At 41.1% G+C, this 15,681-nt stretch overlaps 1 protein-coding gene across 1 annotated transcript in view; it reads left to right on the top strand.

Annotated features, from left to right (window-relative positions):
- Nucleotides 1–15,681, top strand: part of ehbp1 (EH domain binding protein 1) — a 155,157-nt gene that overhangs the window by 58,704 nt on the left and 80,772 nt on the right. Inside the window, exon 11 of the mRNA XM_080036631.1 lies at nt 14,947–15,125. Within this exon, the coding sequence (XP_079892757.1) occupies nt 14,947–15,125 (179 nt within the window). The remainder of the gene's footprint in view (nt 1–14,946; nt 15,126–15,681) is intronic.

The following is a 15,681-nucleotide window of genomic DNA, read 5'->3' as shown; positions in this document are numbered from 1 at the left end:
TGCTAACCATAAAAGATTAGCATGTCTGTAGCCTATTCTCCTTTTACATATGTATTCAGTGTGCAAAGGTAGTACAAGCTTTTACAGCTTAATCACCAAAGTTACACGCAACAACAAATATCTTTGGTGCTCGAATAATTATCCTGTTATCATCATAGACTGATATTTAAAAGATAGCAATTGAAAAAGCAAAAAAAAAGATGCCAAGAGTTTTCTTTCAAGGTAGGAAAAAGACAAGGTAACATAAAGGGAATATGGGTCATGGGTAAACAATGACGTGAGCCGCTAAAATACCTATTTATTCTATATAACAAATGAATGGGGTCTTATTTTGGCTTAGATACAACCCTATTACTTCACTTGCCGAGATTTAGCATTCAACTTTGTCTTAGATTTAGTTTTACTTCTCCTTATCATTGCATTAAAAACACCCACTTCAAGTCCAGCCTGTAAATAATCGGGACATCTACAGAACATATGGTGTGCACCCACTTATCCTGTACACAGGTATTACATCACATTATCACATATGGATTGGATTGACATCATGCTCTAACAAAAGCTCAGAGCTCTGGGTTTTTGCCAGTGAAACACATGTTCAGCATCTGCAAGTAATGGACTGGATAAGATAAATAGACCGAACAACAATTAAAATGCGTTGAAGCGAGGTGTTACCAATCAGAGGGACCTGTGATACCAATTTATTCAATTTAAATTATGCATGCACGGTCCGTTGATATAGATCTAGATGTAGATGTACAACCTGCAGAATCATTATGCCTAGCAGACTGAAGGTCCTTTCAAAACTCAGAAGATGTTGTAAAGCACAAACAGTTAATGCTTGTCTACCTGTTGTTTTTTTTCTATTTGGTTCTCTTCTTGTTCCATTTGACAATACTAGGTGACAGTTGGTCCCAGCCTGAGCTCATATCCTGACTTCTCATATCCCCCTGTGTCTGGCCTAAATAAAGACTGTTGCAATGAATACGTGTATTTTTTGTACACACTCAAAATACTGGGCTCAGGGTTCCCAAGAAGAACTGCTGCATTCCACAGTTGATAAAGTTTAGGGAAGTGTAGGTTAAGTGCCTTCCCTGGGTCCATCTCAGCTGGTTGTCAATGGAAGGTAATGCACGTCCTTATCTTGAGTCTTTGACTAGTTCTAATTGAGCATTCACAAACGCCACTTTCATCTTTGAATTCACATGTATTAGCTACTTTTAGATATATTTGTTAGTATCTGAAATTTGTCTTCAGCTTGGTAAAAGTGGCACTCCAGTCTCACATTAGACAGTGTGTCTAATGCCAGTGTATCTGTCCATTGTCCCGTCTGAGAGATATAGATCCCCGAAGGCGTCAAGTTTAGGTTTAGCATCTGTGAAGGAGATGGAAGGATGGAAATGTCTTTGGGATTAATGTAAATGAACAGAGGGAGTTCCTGTTGGGCGGGTTGTGAGCTCTGTCTGGTCTGATTCAGTCCATCTCTTTTCCCTGGGGCTGATTTCACCCCTCCCAGTAATTCAGTGATCCCCTGCTGCTCCTTTTTGTTTCAACTCCCGTCTCTATTCTGCAGTCAGGCCGCTCTACACTTAGATTCTCTGATCTTTGGATTTTCATCAAGTTTCCGCTTGATGAATTATTTGCCTTATTTTCATATAAAGAAAAGTTGGAAGTCAGGGTTCATCCCTGGGCAAAACTTTTATTTTATCTTAATATTCACAAAAAGAATCTTGGGAAGGAGTGAGATGTATTTCACTTTAAGTCACTGGCACACAGTGGGTCTGACAATACTGGTGGAAAGACTGTATATATTTTGGTGTCCTGTTTCTTAGGTCTACGTATCTTTTCTTTGACTATGACTTTAGTGTATGTATTCCATGAATGTTCCAACTGTAATAAAAAGAGAAAATAGTAAATAGTTTATAGTAATTGTAATATTAACCTTAACCTAACGTGGTGTCTTTACCTCTATTCCCTCTATCCTCTTTTCCTCTTTATACACAATCATTTTTTTCAGAGTTGACAAAAGTGAACCAACACTTAGAGGTATGATTCCCGTCTCCCCTTCAGTTGAAGAGCTTTTGTGATTACTTATGTTAATCATAGGGTTCAAATTAAATAGAGCTTTTTGCAGGTTGTGAGAGCTCCTGTGCCGGAGGGAGGTTGAGGCCAGAGCTCTCCTTCCTCTCGCATACTTTGTTTTTCACAGCCCCTCCTTCAGTTCAGACTACCTCCAAATTGAAATTAGAATAAATTAACATTATTTAATTGAGTTCGCAGAAGGCTGCAATATTTCTTAATTAGCTTTCACCGGGGTTCGCGGCATGAGATGACCACATCCACGCGATGAGGTGTTTCTGAGGTTGACGTGACGACTGAGGGATGTTTTTAGAGGACAGAGGGGAGCCCAAGAGACAAGGACAGTCATCTCTGGTCTTCTGAACTTTGCATGTTCCAAGGCCTCTCGTCTTGTTATCATTATATCCGGACCAAAGTTATTCCATCTTCTCCAATAACTTTGACATACTTTTAAGAATGAGTCTCAGATGTGGGACATCAGTTACATATACAATGTTTAACCACTTATATTAAGCATTGTTCACTAATTCATGTATTTTGAAAATTAAAGTTCTTCTGCTCTAGAGCATTTGCACTTAAAGTGGTTACGAGGAACTTTTAAATATCTTTAAACAGCCTAATTTTTTCTCTGATAATCATAAATTACCTTTAACAGCAAACGAGACCATCAGTGCAAAGAAAGCAGTTGTTATATAGTTTTTATTAATGCCTTTGGTCTGGTCGCACACCCAGTCCGATTTTCGGCTTGCGCATGCTATGGTCACGTATTCGTATTGGTCGCAGATATCAATGTAGCGCAGCAACGCGATTTGAGTAGCCTATCCCTCCAGGTAAGGGAAGGGGAGCCTTGTTTGAGACAGTTATTTGTAGTCATAATGGCTTAGTACGGGGCAGAACCATCAAATAAAAAATGAAAATTCAATGAAGAACAACTAAAAGCTAAAAGGGAGAGTGATAGATGGGCGGGAGGAGGACGTTGCCAAGCAACGTGTAAACAATTTAACAGGAGTAAACTCGTCCTGCAGTGTTTACGCCTAAGTGAATGAACGGTACTAAAGGGTTACGTGGATTATTTATTTTTTGTACTTTATGCATTTAGTTTTCAATCAGCATGACACATTCTCAAAAAAGTTAATTTTGCTAAAGTTAATTGCTCTGGATGGAAAGTTAAACGAAAATATAAAATGTTTATATTTTCAATGCAGACATGTCTTCAAAGTTTATTCCCCAATAATTACATTATGTTTTGTGTAGCGTATGTATAGCGTGTTGGGTTTAAGGAAAGGGTCAGATGAGAGCTGTGTCTCTTAAATTTCAGAACCGAGAGTCAGTAGTCCTAGCGCTCCACTTCTGAGACCAATGCATTGAAGACTCAGTGGCTCCCTGTGGCCACTCTGGCCTTTCCATAAGCCGTGTAATATTAGTAGAATAATCCTTTAGAGGAGTTGAGTTAAATCAGTAGCTCCCTATGTCTGCCGTTTCCCAGTGCGTACCCCTCCCCATGTCTTATTTGCAGTTTCTGAGAGGTCTGTCATTGGATCTTGTGGGAGAGGAGAGACCCCGTTTCTTCTGTCATGCAGTTTAGGTCCGATCATTGGGCTTCCTGTTGTCGCTTCATGCTGCAGGGCAAGGCTGTCATCAAGTTAGGTAAAAGGGTATATGACACAACTTACTACTGAACAGTCTGGTTTTAACCCCTTCTCAAAAGTTGAAATAGTTTAAAAAAAATGTTTTAGGTTAAGTTGGGTAATGTTTTGATTAGCGTCCTTTCTGGAACTGGAGAATTCTGGGATCCAGGGAAGATAGAAAGTTAGAGCCATGTTTTTAGACTTTTCAAGAAGTTGTACCTGCAACACTGATACACCATTTCTGACTTGATGCACAAAGTTGATCCTGAAGTCTCAAATAAATATCTCATGTTGATATATTTGATTATGTCACGTGAATAGATAGAATTGTAATCTTAATATGCATTCTGGCCTCAGACTATTGTTAAAACCAGTTCTGTATGCGGTTGACATGAAAAAAAAAAACAAGCATGTTTGTTGTGTGTACTAACGTGCTGTCTAGTGTGTGTTGTGAGGGATATATTTTGATCCTGTTACTATAATGCGGCTATCATTTTTCCACCTCTTCCTCTGTTGGGTGCATGTCTAGTTCACAAGTTAAGCACTGCGAAGAGCTCACTCTCCTCAATACCCGCGCCGCCTGGTGTAAAAGGGCCTTCCGCAAAGCGCCGCTTGTAATCTGCCTTTGGTAAGTCCTCCTTAGTTTTATCTGCCAAGGATTACCTCACAGGCTGCAAGCAGGAGAGAACCAGGGAGACGCTGAGCAAAAGAGAGCCAAATGAAAAGCAAGTCAAACAGAAAACGATGAAGATGGAACAAAATGAAAACAAATCGCTGTGTAATCTCTGAATGAGAGAGAGACCTGCTTTAGAGTTGAGGGGAAGTTTCCCTCGCCACTCATTTAGAGAGGGAATTGACTAATCCCTCCATGATTGATGTCTGCTATGAGAGGCTCTATAGCAGACTAATAGGGCTTATGAGGATGACCAGAAAGTCCTTTGTGTGCGTGCCTGTGTGTGTATATATATGAATGAACCATTTTTTCTTTCTTTCTTTCTTAATGCGGGTCCTTCTATCCAGTGGTCAGGGAGGCTAGGGGTTTGAATGACATAGCGGCCGAAGAAGGGGTAACTTTATCTTAATCTGGTCTTAATCTGCCCCAGTCCTCCAGGTGTGTGTGGCCTTAAACCCAGAAGGATCCAGGGTTTTTGGGGGTGAGCTTTAAGGGGGCTTCGGCTAAGGAGATAGAAGTCCTTGCACTTGAAAACTCCTTCAACCCCCAGAAGGTCTAAGACCCCCCGCACATTCTTAAAAACCGCGCTCAGTAAGTCATGCCATACCTTGCCAAGTGGCCCCTGCTTCATTTTAATTGAATTAAACCAACCGTTCTCCATCATTTAAAAGGGACCTTAGAAGTACCTTATGACTTAGTCTGAGTGATTTGTCTTTCAAATCGTGACCGTGTGTGTGTGTGTGTGTGTGTGTGTGTGTGTGCGTGTGTGTGTGTGTGTGTGTGTGTGTGTGTGCGTGTGTGTGCGTGTGTGTGCGTGCGTGCGTGTGTGTGCAAACGTACACTCATGTGTCTGTGTTTGAGGAAAGGAGCACGAGTGTAGAAGTGATAAGGCTTTAATTGCCTCTGTATAAAACCCTCCCGTTCCCCCCCTCTTTTGGACTGTTATGGTATGCAGGTGTGTGCTCTTATGTGCTATAGGAAATACTAAGTGGCATTTTCAGTGCTTAACTCTTAGATCACTGAGTGGGGTCATTTCCCTTAGCTTTGAATTGAGCCCTTCTGTAAGATCTCAGTTAACCTGAACAAGATTTGGTTTTAGCGGTTCAGTTGTGGTCATAATGTAATCTGAAAAAACGTACATACAGCGGCTTTGCACTCTATGGTATGTCTTCATATTGGTTGGACCTTTTGTTGGAACGCAGACATTGTGAACCCTGTTATTAGCCAATGTTAGTTAGCTTCTACTTGGAATTTAAGACTATTTTGCTCTGACACCTGTTTCTATTCACCTTAGCAGCCAAACACATTACTTAGTTTGTCAAAAGTATTTTTTTCTGTGTAAAATTAGCTAAGCAAACAGAAAGGTTGTAGGAATGGTGATGTCTGTCTATTGGTTGGTTGTTCTGTTACACCAAAGTAAATTTTTTTACTGATTGACATTAAGGAGATTAACTGCAAATGTATTCGTTCATCACCTACCTTTCACCTACCATCAAATGCATCCATGAATTTAGTGCGTCACAAAACATCTAAAAACCTGATGACTAAAGTCCTGTCAGCCTTTTCCAACTGCGAGCTAGTTGAAGCTAAAGTTCACTTTCTTTATGGATCCTTCATCCCACTCTTTCTGTTTGCTCTTGTCATCCACCTTGCTCTTTTCTCTCTGGCTGTATGAAGCATTTCCCCCACCACAAGCCTTCCTCCATCAGTATGTGTGTTGATGCATGTGTATTCTGATCAGGAGTCAAAGGGGTGACTTTGTAATTATGTTCATTTTAATTGGCTGTGCTATCACCCCTCTCATCACTTTGGAGCCCAAGCTGCGCTGGACAATGGCAGTCTGTAGTGGGGGGGGGGGAGTTGCACAACTGCTGTGTCAAGAACCTCTCCCCACCCACACACACATACACACACACACACACACACACACAGCCTCTTTACCTGCAGAACATAATTCCTAAAGTGGCCTCCTTAATGAGTTTTCCCTGCCCAAGCTTAGATTAATTGATAAACGGCGGTGTTATCAGCGCGGCTGATCTCTGAATCCATTGCACCACTAATTTGTTTGTTGAACATGGCAGTTAAAAGAGATTAATACGTTATAGATTTATAAGAGCCAAGCCTCCCTCCCTTTCTCTTCCTCCTTGTCTTCCTTCTCCCAGAGATTATTTATTTATCCGAGGAAGAAGAGGAGGTGGAGGAAGAGTGAAGAGATTGGGGATGGCCTTTCTTTTTCTGGATTCTGTATAGCCCAGGTTATAGAATATACATATCAAAACTGCATATTCAAGAGAATTTGCTTTGCTAGTAGTATGGCAATTCACAACATGCAACAGATTAACTGTCACTCATGGTTTGCTTTGTTACGACCCCCATGTTATGAGAAGATATCAAGTTTTACATACAACTTGTAATGTGACTGTTAGTTCAAACACAATAATAGCCTGACAGAGTTTTTCATCAGAATCAGATATTTACGGCCGGTAGTCAAGGCGGGGGGCTGGCGTTGCTAAGGCGGCCGCCTTAGCCATAAAGCGCTGGGGGAAACACTGTTTGGTTTGTTTCAGATATAAGCACAAAGCACACATTTCGGCTGATTTATTGTTCTAGATCTTCACCAAATCACTGACAATTATGTCACATTCAAGACACATCAGATTTATTGTGGATTAAAGCTGCCAATGCAAGTGGCACAATAGTTGTCACTGTTTTGAATGCAGGCAACCCATAGCTATGCAGGCAACCAACCAAGTAAACACATACATACTTTATAGTTAGAGCAGCACTGCATTTTGGGTATTTCTGCATATCATGAATGTAAGTTGAGTGTGACCAAACAGCAGAGAGTGACTGAGGGTGTTGCCTTTTAAAACGAGTGGGGATAAAACAGGCTTTGAACTCTACACTGGTAACAATAATAGATGTTTGGAAATGCTTGTTGAGGCGTCATGTTGTGTGAGTTGAGTGGATGAGGAGGAACAGAGATTGGCCCAGAAGGATTTGCAATCTCCTCTGCAGGATCTGAGATGGTCTAAACATTAGTACCATCATCAATGTTGTATTTTTTTTGTTCTTAACTGTATGCCAGCTTCCATACCATCGACCCCCACCACTACCCACCCCTCTACCGCACACACAGATACACACACTCAATTCCAAACCTACCCACCCTGCGTGTCATTTCACCCCCCAGCCAAAGCTAATTTGCAGAGGCGTGAGTGTGGGTAATGCTACTGCCATTTCCATGACAAGCTAAAGCCAGCGCTTACACCGTATTATGCCCCTGCGTTACACGTTAGTCGAGCAAGCGGGCGGGTGGGCACACTGCAAGCTGGCTGGCTTGTTTGTCTGCTGCCTCTTCCAAACTGCTATTTCGTGATTCTTTCTTTTTCTTTTTTCAGTGAATGGTTTTTATATCAATTTCAAAGCCGTGTCTGTCCTGAACTGTTTTCTTTTACCCGCTGCTTTCCTTGGTTATGCCTTTGGAACGGAGTAGACCTTGGAAGCAAAATGGTCCTGGAAAAAGAAAACGGCTTTTCCTGATTTTCGCATTTTACATCTCAGTAGCCAACTGCTGCAAGGCCCGCTGTCTTGGCCTGCAGGTTCACTGCTAGATGGGAAAGCATATCTGCTTCTGAGCAAATCACCGGAAACCCCCCACCACCATCATGATGAATGTATTTACATATTTCTCATCTACGCTGTGATATTACAATAAGCCATGGCATAAAGATTTGCTAAAAAATGTGATCCAATATCGCCTGGCTCGGTGGCAGAGGAGCTGAATGCCTTGCTCAAAAGCAGCAGGTTCAGTGTGTCGTATATTCAACCTCCCTGCGAGCTCTCTAATCTAAAGGGTTATCATTCTCTCTCCACCTGTTCACTCACATAAACTGGAGCACAACTTAACTAAACTGTCTCTACATGCACAGTCACACATATGCACACACTCTTTCTCTCACGGCTCTCTCTGGAAGGAGCCCCTCCGCGCTGTGATTACAACAGTAATGCGATATTTCCTTTGTATGTTAATGTGTATTATTTTTCACGCTACATTCGCTCCCCTCCATGTTTCAGCCCTTTCGTCCCCCCTTCCCCCTTTCCCTATTGTTCCATCCACTCCACATCTCCATTTACATAATTGAACTTTTGATTGGACTTTGCTCCCTCCCCTCTGCTCTCATACAGGCAGCGTTTGAAATCCGGAGAATAATTTCATGGGTAGAATGACGCGAGGCGATGATTTTTCGTCTTTTGCTAATGTGAAGACATCGGACGTAGAAAGCCCAGATTAAACAAATTGCTTGTTTTGATTGAAAGTGCAATTAAATAATTGAGCATGTCGTAGTTGGAGCCCAGCCAATCAGATGAGCGCTTTAGCCGGGATGGACAGGCCACTTAAGTGCACTAACCTTTATCCTCTTAAATGTGAACAGGTATTATTGTTTTTCAAGTGTGTGTGTGTGTGTGTGTGTGTGTGTGTGTGTGTGTGTGTGTGTGTGTGTGTGTGTGTGTGTGTGTGTGTGTGTGTGTGTGTGTGTGTGTGTGTGTGTGTGTGTGTGTGTGTGTGTGTGTGTGTGTGTGTGTGTGTGTGTGTGTGTGTGTGTGTACACATCTTGGATAAGTGTTACGATTTCCCTACCTTTTTTAATTGTGTGTATTCATGCAGTATGTCTATAAGTTGTTGCCTGTGCTGTATGTTTTCAAAGCAGTATGTGCCTTCTGTTCAGTATCAGTACATTACAATCTGAGTGTGTGAATATACAGTATGTGTTACACTATAGATACTGTTGTCATTTGAAGTTTGTGTGTGTGTGTGTGTGTGTCTGTGTGTCTGTGTGTCTGAGTGAGAATTTGTGTGAGAATGCGTGTGTGAGAATGTGCGCGTATGGACTTTTTTTTTTGTTGCCGTAGGCTCCTTGAGCGGATTACAAGTTATAAAGAGTATGAGATTCAACACCTCCTCAAATCTGACACTCTGACACTGCTTTGAAGCCATGAAAGTGAGATTGGAAAGACATGGAAGCTCTTTTCTTTCCACAGAGTCGTGGGTTTATGTCATTGGGTTGAGGCCAGTTAAGTTTCCATTGAAGCGTTTTGCCCCAAAGGACGAGACAAAGCTACCACTTAAAGCACATGTGTCAAACTCAAGGCCCGCGGGCCACATCTGGCCCGCGAATCAATTCCGCCGATTTGAATCAATTCTAAAAAAAATAAAAATCATTCATCATTCTTCATGGAGCCTGTGCCATATCCGCACATTGCATACGCTCCCAACTGTTAGGAAACATATGTGGCTTACAGCTAGGAATGTCTGCTGAAAGTTCCACAGCTCAGGATTTTAAGCCATGAATTGATGAACTTGCATCTAAGAAGAGCTGTCAGTTTTCTGAGGGCTGTAAATAGGCCAATATATGTGGCTAAATAGCATGCAATATTGATGATTGATTGTGTCAAGTGTCTAAGTATTAATGCCAAAATTATCTGGTTTCTAATTTTTGCTTTAAATTACAATTTAGCCAACTAGCTAACGTTAGCTAGCTGCTGATAGCCCACCCCTTTCGTTTCCAATGGTGGCTTGGCATTTCATTACCAATGTAAAGTGTCATAGCTAACACTGGTGCTGCATCATGATTCCTAAAAAAACAAAACATGTGATATGTTTTGAATGTGCAGAAAGTTTTGAAAAATCCAGGAGAATAAATATTGTGGCTCAATCCAGAATGCCTGAGAGCCTTACTGCATTATAGTCCTTTATAATTGTTTCACCAGGAACCTGAATGTTGTCTTTTCCTTTACAAAAATTAAGACATTTCCAACATAAATTGATGCCAAAAAGGCACAGATCGGTGGATTAAAATCCACCAGAATGCAGGAAATTAAGTGTGTGACATTCAAAAATGTTGGGGGGAGCACCCCCATACACCCCACCTATAATTTGTCCCCCGAAAATGTTGAAGCGAAAACTAGCCATTGTACGCGTTTATATACTTACTTGGATATGTTCTTTTTATTTTTCGATTAAAAAGAAGGTATGTCAGTCTGGCCCTTAGTGTGATTATCATATCGTAGAGTGGCCCTTTGTGAAAATGAGTTTGACACCCCTGACTTAAAGCATTTCACTTGTATCTTTTTTATGACTATGAAAGAACAGTTATAATGGCCTCCATACTCTTTAGTCATTCAATTGTGTACAAAAACTATGAGACTTTGTTTGCATTTGTCCATCTTCATTTAGACTAATGGAGTGACTTGGCACTAGACAATTTTTCTCATGTGTACCAGGGCTAAAGCATGTGTGCTGTTCAACTACTGACTATGATCCGAAAACAAAACATAAATTGCGGTAAAAATATAAATATTAATGATAAAAACAATACAAAAATGTAAAACATTAAGGCCCTGCCTATTGCTTGTGTTAAAAAAATAATGAATATAATAATTGTTAATATTGTAATCTACCAGTTATTTTAGTCAGAAGTGTGACACTGTCTTAGGTTGTTTTAAACTTAACCTTTGTCCTCTAGGAGTTCACTTGAAGTACCTTTTACTTCCCTCATACAGTACAGAACATATTGGCATATTATAGCCCAAAATCACATTGCTGACATCAAAAATCCTCCTCCTTACACCAGCACCAACAGGAACTTGGATGCTTCCATTCCCAGGGTTCCTCCTATCTTGTCATTCAGGCATTGTAGTGAGCTTAACCCCCCCACCCCCCTTCTTTCTCTCACATCCTTTTTCCTTTTTTTTCCTTTTCTTGCCCCGTCGGATGTATGTTGTTGACACCGAGGCATCAGGAATAATGGAATCTCTTGTCAGTGGCTTGTATTTTCCGCCCAGGCTGTTAGGGCTGTGTATAATAGTAGCAGAGGAGGAGGAAGAGGGGAGGTTATGTGCCACTGATAGTAATGAAGGTTGCCTTTTCATTTTTTAATATGGAATGTTTGTGGGCCGAGGCGATGCTCTCCGCTAATCCTACCCTCGAGCCGAGCTAGCTACATGGCTGTGTCAGTGCTACACACACACACACACACACACACACACACACACACACACACACACACACACACACACACACACACACACACACACACACACGTGCAGTGACATTCACACAGACAGATAAAAGACAAACACACACATACACAATAAATGTATGTGCACACCTTCCTTTAGGCAAGACAGCAAACTGTTTGATAAGTCAGGAAGGCTGCATTTCTGCTCCTCATGAAAATTTCACTCCTCCCGTGTTTGTGTCTTAAGGAAATGCAGCCAGGTCCTGTAAAAGCAGATATGGTATTTGTTCAATGTTGCAGTGATATGAAAGCCGGAGTGTGTAGATGCATTTGTAAACCTTTATCTGGAAAGGCTGTAATGGAACCGTCTGGACTGATTGAGAAAATGACATCAGTTTGGGGTTGTGATGACCGTTGGGTCACTACTAGTCTCTCACGGCTGTCACTGGATAGACTTCATGTCGCTTCTAAAAACTGGTTTGTGAGGAATGAAGGAAATACTCTCTGATGCATTCATTTGGTTTAACAGAGGCTTAGTTAGGTAGAAAAAAAATTTTTTTTTTTTAAATGCAGATTGTGCATGATTATGTGTGCGTGTGTTTTGTTTTCTTTCAGCGTAGACACCTGTATGGCTCAATGAGAGAGTGAGACTTCAAGTCTGTGTCCCACTGGCTAAAGTATGTTTGTATTTTTCCTGTGTGTGTGTGTGTGCGCTTTCTGCCAGCTAGGGTGCAGAGTCTGCGGCACTGGAGTGTGCTGTGTGTCTAATTGCTTTAATAGCACCTGGTCTCTAATCCAAGGTAATTAGAGCGCTCAAATTCGACAGCTACTTTCAACCGTCACTTGAAAAAGCAGAAAGGGCAGGCCTGGAAGAAGACCACTCCACACTGAGATTCTGCACACACACACACACTCTCTCACACACACACAAACACATTCTCTTAGCGACACACACACACATTCTCTTAGCGACACACACTAAAACGGGTGCAAAGGCAGAGGACAACTGGAGAAACGAGTTTAGTTCAGTCGGCCGAAAGGACAGAAAATGTTTATTTTCTGTTAAAAAGCCTTATATTTTGAATACCCCCCAATACTTAAGACTAAGTGATATTTTTTAATATTTACAATTAATGAATGGGGTCAGAAACACATTCCTTGTTTAGGTTGACCTTCTTTCCTTATCCACATAAAGTAATTGCGACCATGTTATAATCTGTATTGACTTTCTGTGTTTTTATCAGTTTCTTTCTCGTCTTATTTTTTGCTTCCTACTTCCATTTGTTTGAGTGGCACGCAGACATTGTCGATGCCGCCTAAAACGTGTTTGGAGAAGCTGTCTGGGAAAGGTTAAGGCCCTCTTTTAAAGCCGGAAATGTCAAGTGTCCGCCCCTGAGGCACCCACTACCGTCTCTCCCTGTACTGAGACTGCCGTAGGGGCCTGCATTACTCACACACATACACACTGGTACAAAGGTTAGGAGTTGCTATTAGAAATGGCCCTCGGTTTCTTTCATCTGCTTTGGCCCTTGTGGCATCTCAGCCCGACTCCAGGGCTTGTGGTCACAGGTTAAACTACAACAATAGAAGAGAAAGAGACATCCTTGTGCCCAGAGACTACAGCTAACTGACTAATATTGCTTTAGTATCACTCTTTTGTTGATGCCATTACAAACCAGTTATTTATTTTAGTGTTTTAAAATCTGCAGCAAGGGCGACAAAATATATGGTGACACGCTTAATCTTGTCGCAGAGGCTTAAAAGCATTCAAAGCCATTGTTGAGTTTTGCTTCAGAGAGTCTTAAAATTACGTCAGGATAGGAATTCAGAAATGTGGTCATACTTCTAGGTCTCAGCATTAAGCTTAAGCACGTCTTTCTCTTTGGAGGGATAGATAGATAGCCAACCTAGTTTTCAAAAGTTTTTTTTCCAAATGAAACAAAGTATTTTTTTCTTTTCTTTCCTACATCCCAGAATAACCTTCTACAAGTACCCATGGGTTTCTCAACAGACTAAACAATGCTTGACTCATTACACCATTACCTAATAAAACCGCTTCCCAGTTCTTCCTTAGTTCTGTTGCTCTCCTATTCCTGTAATAGCAGAAAGCCACCAACAGAGGGGGTTGGGTGGCCACCACAAGCCGTGATACAGGCCTGAGACTGGGTTACATTGCAGTGAGCTGCATTTTCTCCAGACCTTCATTGTGTGTCTTAAAAACTGGGTTAACTCGTTATTGAAGTCAATATCATGTCTCCATTCACTTTTCATAACTAAAGGTTAAGTAAAGGTTTGACTTGGGTAACCAGCGACTGCATTAAGTTTAAACACAGCCTGTCTGTGAGAGCAACGTCATCACCACATCATTTGCATATTGCTGTTGCCATCCAAGTCAATATTGTACAACAAAGTACACAATCAAAACAGTGTAGACAGGACGGCTTAGCTTCTAAAACTGAGGACTGGAGTCTGGTGGTGTGTATAGTAGTATTACCGCAACAAAAAGCCCTTAAAGGCTAGTAAAGAAGATTGTGTCTTAACTGCAATCCTAGTTAAGACACAAACTGTACAATATCCTAAAGTGTTACATTTACAGCTATTGACAATAGATGATAAAATATCATCGAAATAGATCATCTTACTTTGTGGATTGAAATGTAAGCCTTTTAAAGTCCAATTAAACTTGATGCACTTAAACATATTGTTATGTAAATGAGAAAATTGGTTTTATTAGTTGTATGTTAATGTCATTCTCTCGCCTACAATAGTAATATGCAATTGGATTTTGAGCACATTTCATAGTCTTTTTGATCACTGGACTCTAATGAATTTAATCAAATCTCAGTGACATTTTTGCCATTTCTCTCCAAAATGATCTGAGAGAATTAGCTCGTATCTGTCGCTACATAACCAGATTAGTGAATAGCCAGTTGAATAATCAGAATAGCATTGGTTCTGCTGGCCGTCAGCGGAGGACCAGTGTCTCCACGCCACCAAGGATTTGTGGGATTTTGAGTCTGGGAGAGGAAAGGCTCCTAATGGTGAAAGCTTTCGACCCAGATAAGACTTCAAAGGCGGAGCTAATTAATAAGATGTTTACATTATTCACGGTCATACGCTGCTTTGTGCATGACCCTTCGTTATGGTGTGTGTCTGCGTGTGTGCACGAACGTGCATGTGTGGGCTCATTGTGTGTTGGTAAAGCAAGCTAATAGGATGGGTGGAGGTTGCTAAGTAAAACATCTTATTGAGAAACAAATAACGGCAGAAGCTCAGACGTGGAGGAGTGATAAGGGGTGGCAATGTAGGCACTTTAAAAATATATATAACCCCATGAAATCTTTACTACAAACCCAAATATTTTGTGCAAAAAAACTGTCATTTATGTTTTACGTTAGATTGCCTCAGGACATCATGTGCCATTCAGATGTGCATTATTCATTTTTAACAATCAGTATTTGTGTTTATTGTCCTTCAGTGAATGAAAACCAACCAATCAAAACCATTTTCTCTTTCTTCTCCTCTTCCTGCTATCTGCCTGCAGCCCAGCCCTGTCCCGAGCCCGGTTCTGGGAGGGAAGCCCAACGCCAGCCAGTCTCTGCTGGCCTGGTGCCGCGAGGTCACCAAGAACTACCGCGGGGTGAAGATCACCAACTTCACCACCTCCTGGAGGAATGGGTTGGCTTTCTGCGCACTGCTGCACCATTTCAGGCCTGACATAATGTATGAAACACACACACACACACGCATGTACACACGCACATGCACACACACACTCACAATATGAGAATGTTTCTCAAACAATAGATTAGTAAAAGTCTAATAAACAAGACTGTTGTTGAATGTCTTGTATGTTCAAATTAGATAAAGACTCTTCATAATATCCTCTCATTATGTTCTTTCCTCATATCCATCAATCTGTCATTCCTCCAACTGTTTGATTAAGATGACATATATACATAGTTAACGCACACAGGCTCCACCATCATTCATCTCATTGTTCTTGTATAGGTGATTAAAATGTTCTCTTTTAAAGAATTAATTCTTTTTGTTTATAAGATATCCTTTAAATGCTAGTTTAATGTCTGTATTCTACACTCAAAAGTACTAAATATGGGGAACCTGCAGACATGCAGATTATTTATCAAAACCGTGGCCTGTGTACACATGACTTGTGTGTGTGTGTTTATGCTTGTGTGCCTTTGCACGTTGGTGTGTCATTTTTACATATTTTCCACTCTATTAGTTCAGTTGATTGCACTGCTATGAAATTGCATGT

This window comes from Ammodytes marinus (assembly GCF_949987685.1).
Source record: "Ammodytes marinus genome assembly, chromosome: 11".
In the NCBI taxonomy this organism is placed as follows: Eukaryota; Metazoa; Chordata; class Actinopteri; order Uranoscopiformes; family Ammodytidae; genus Ammodytes; species Ammodytes marinus.
Note: the sequence above shows the minus strand (reverse complement) of the source record. Positions and strands in the feature narration are given on the sequence as shown.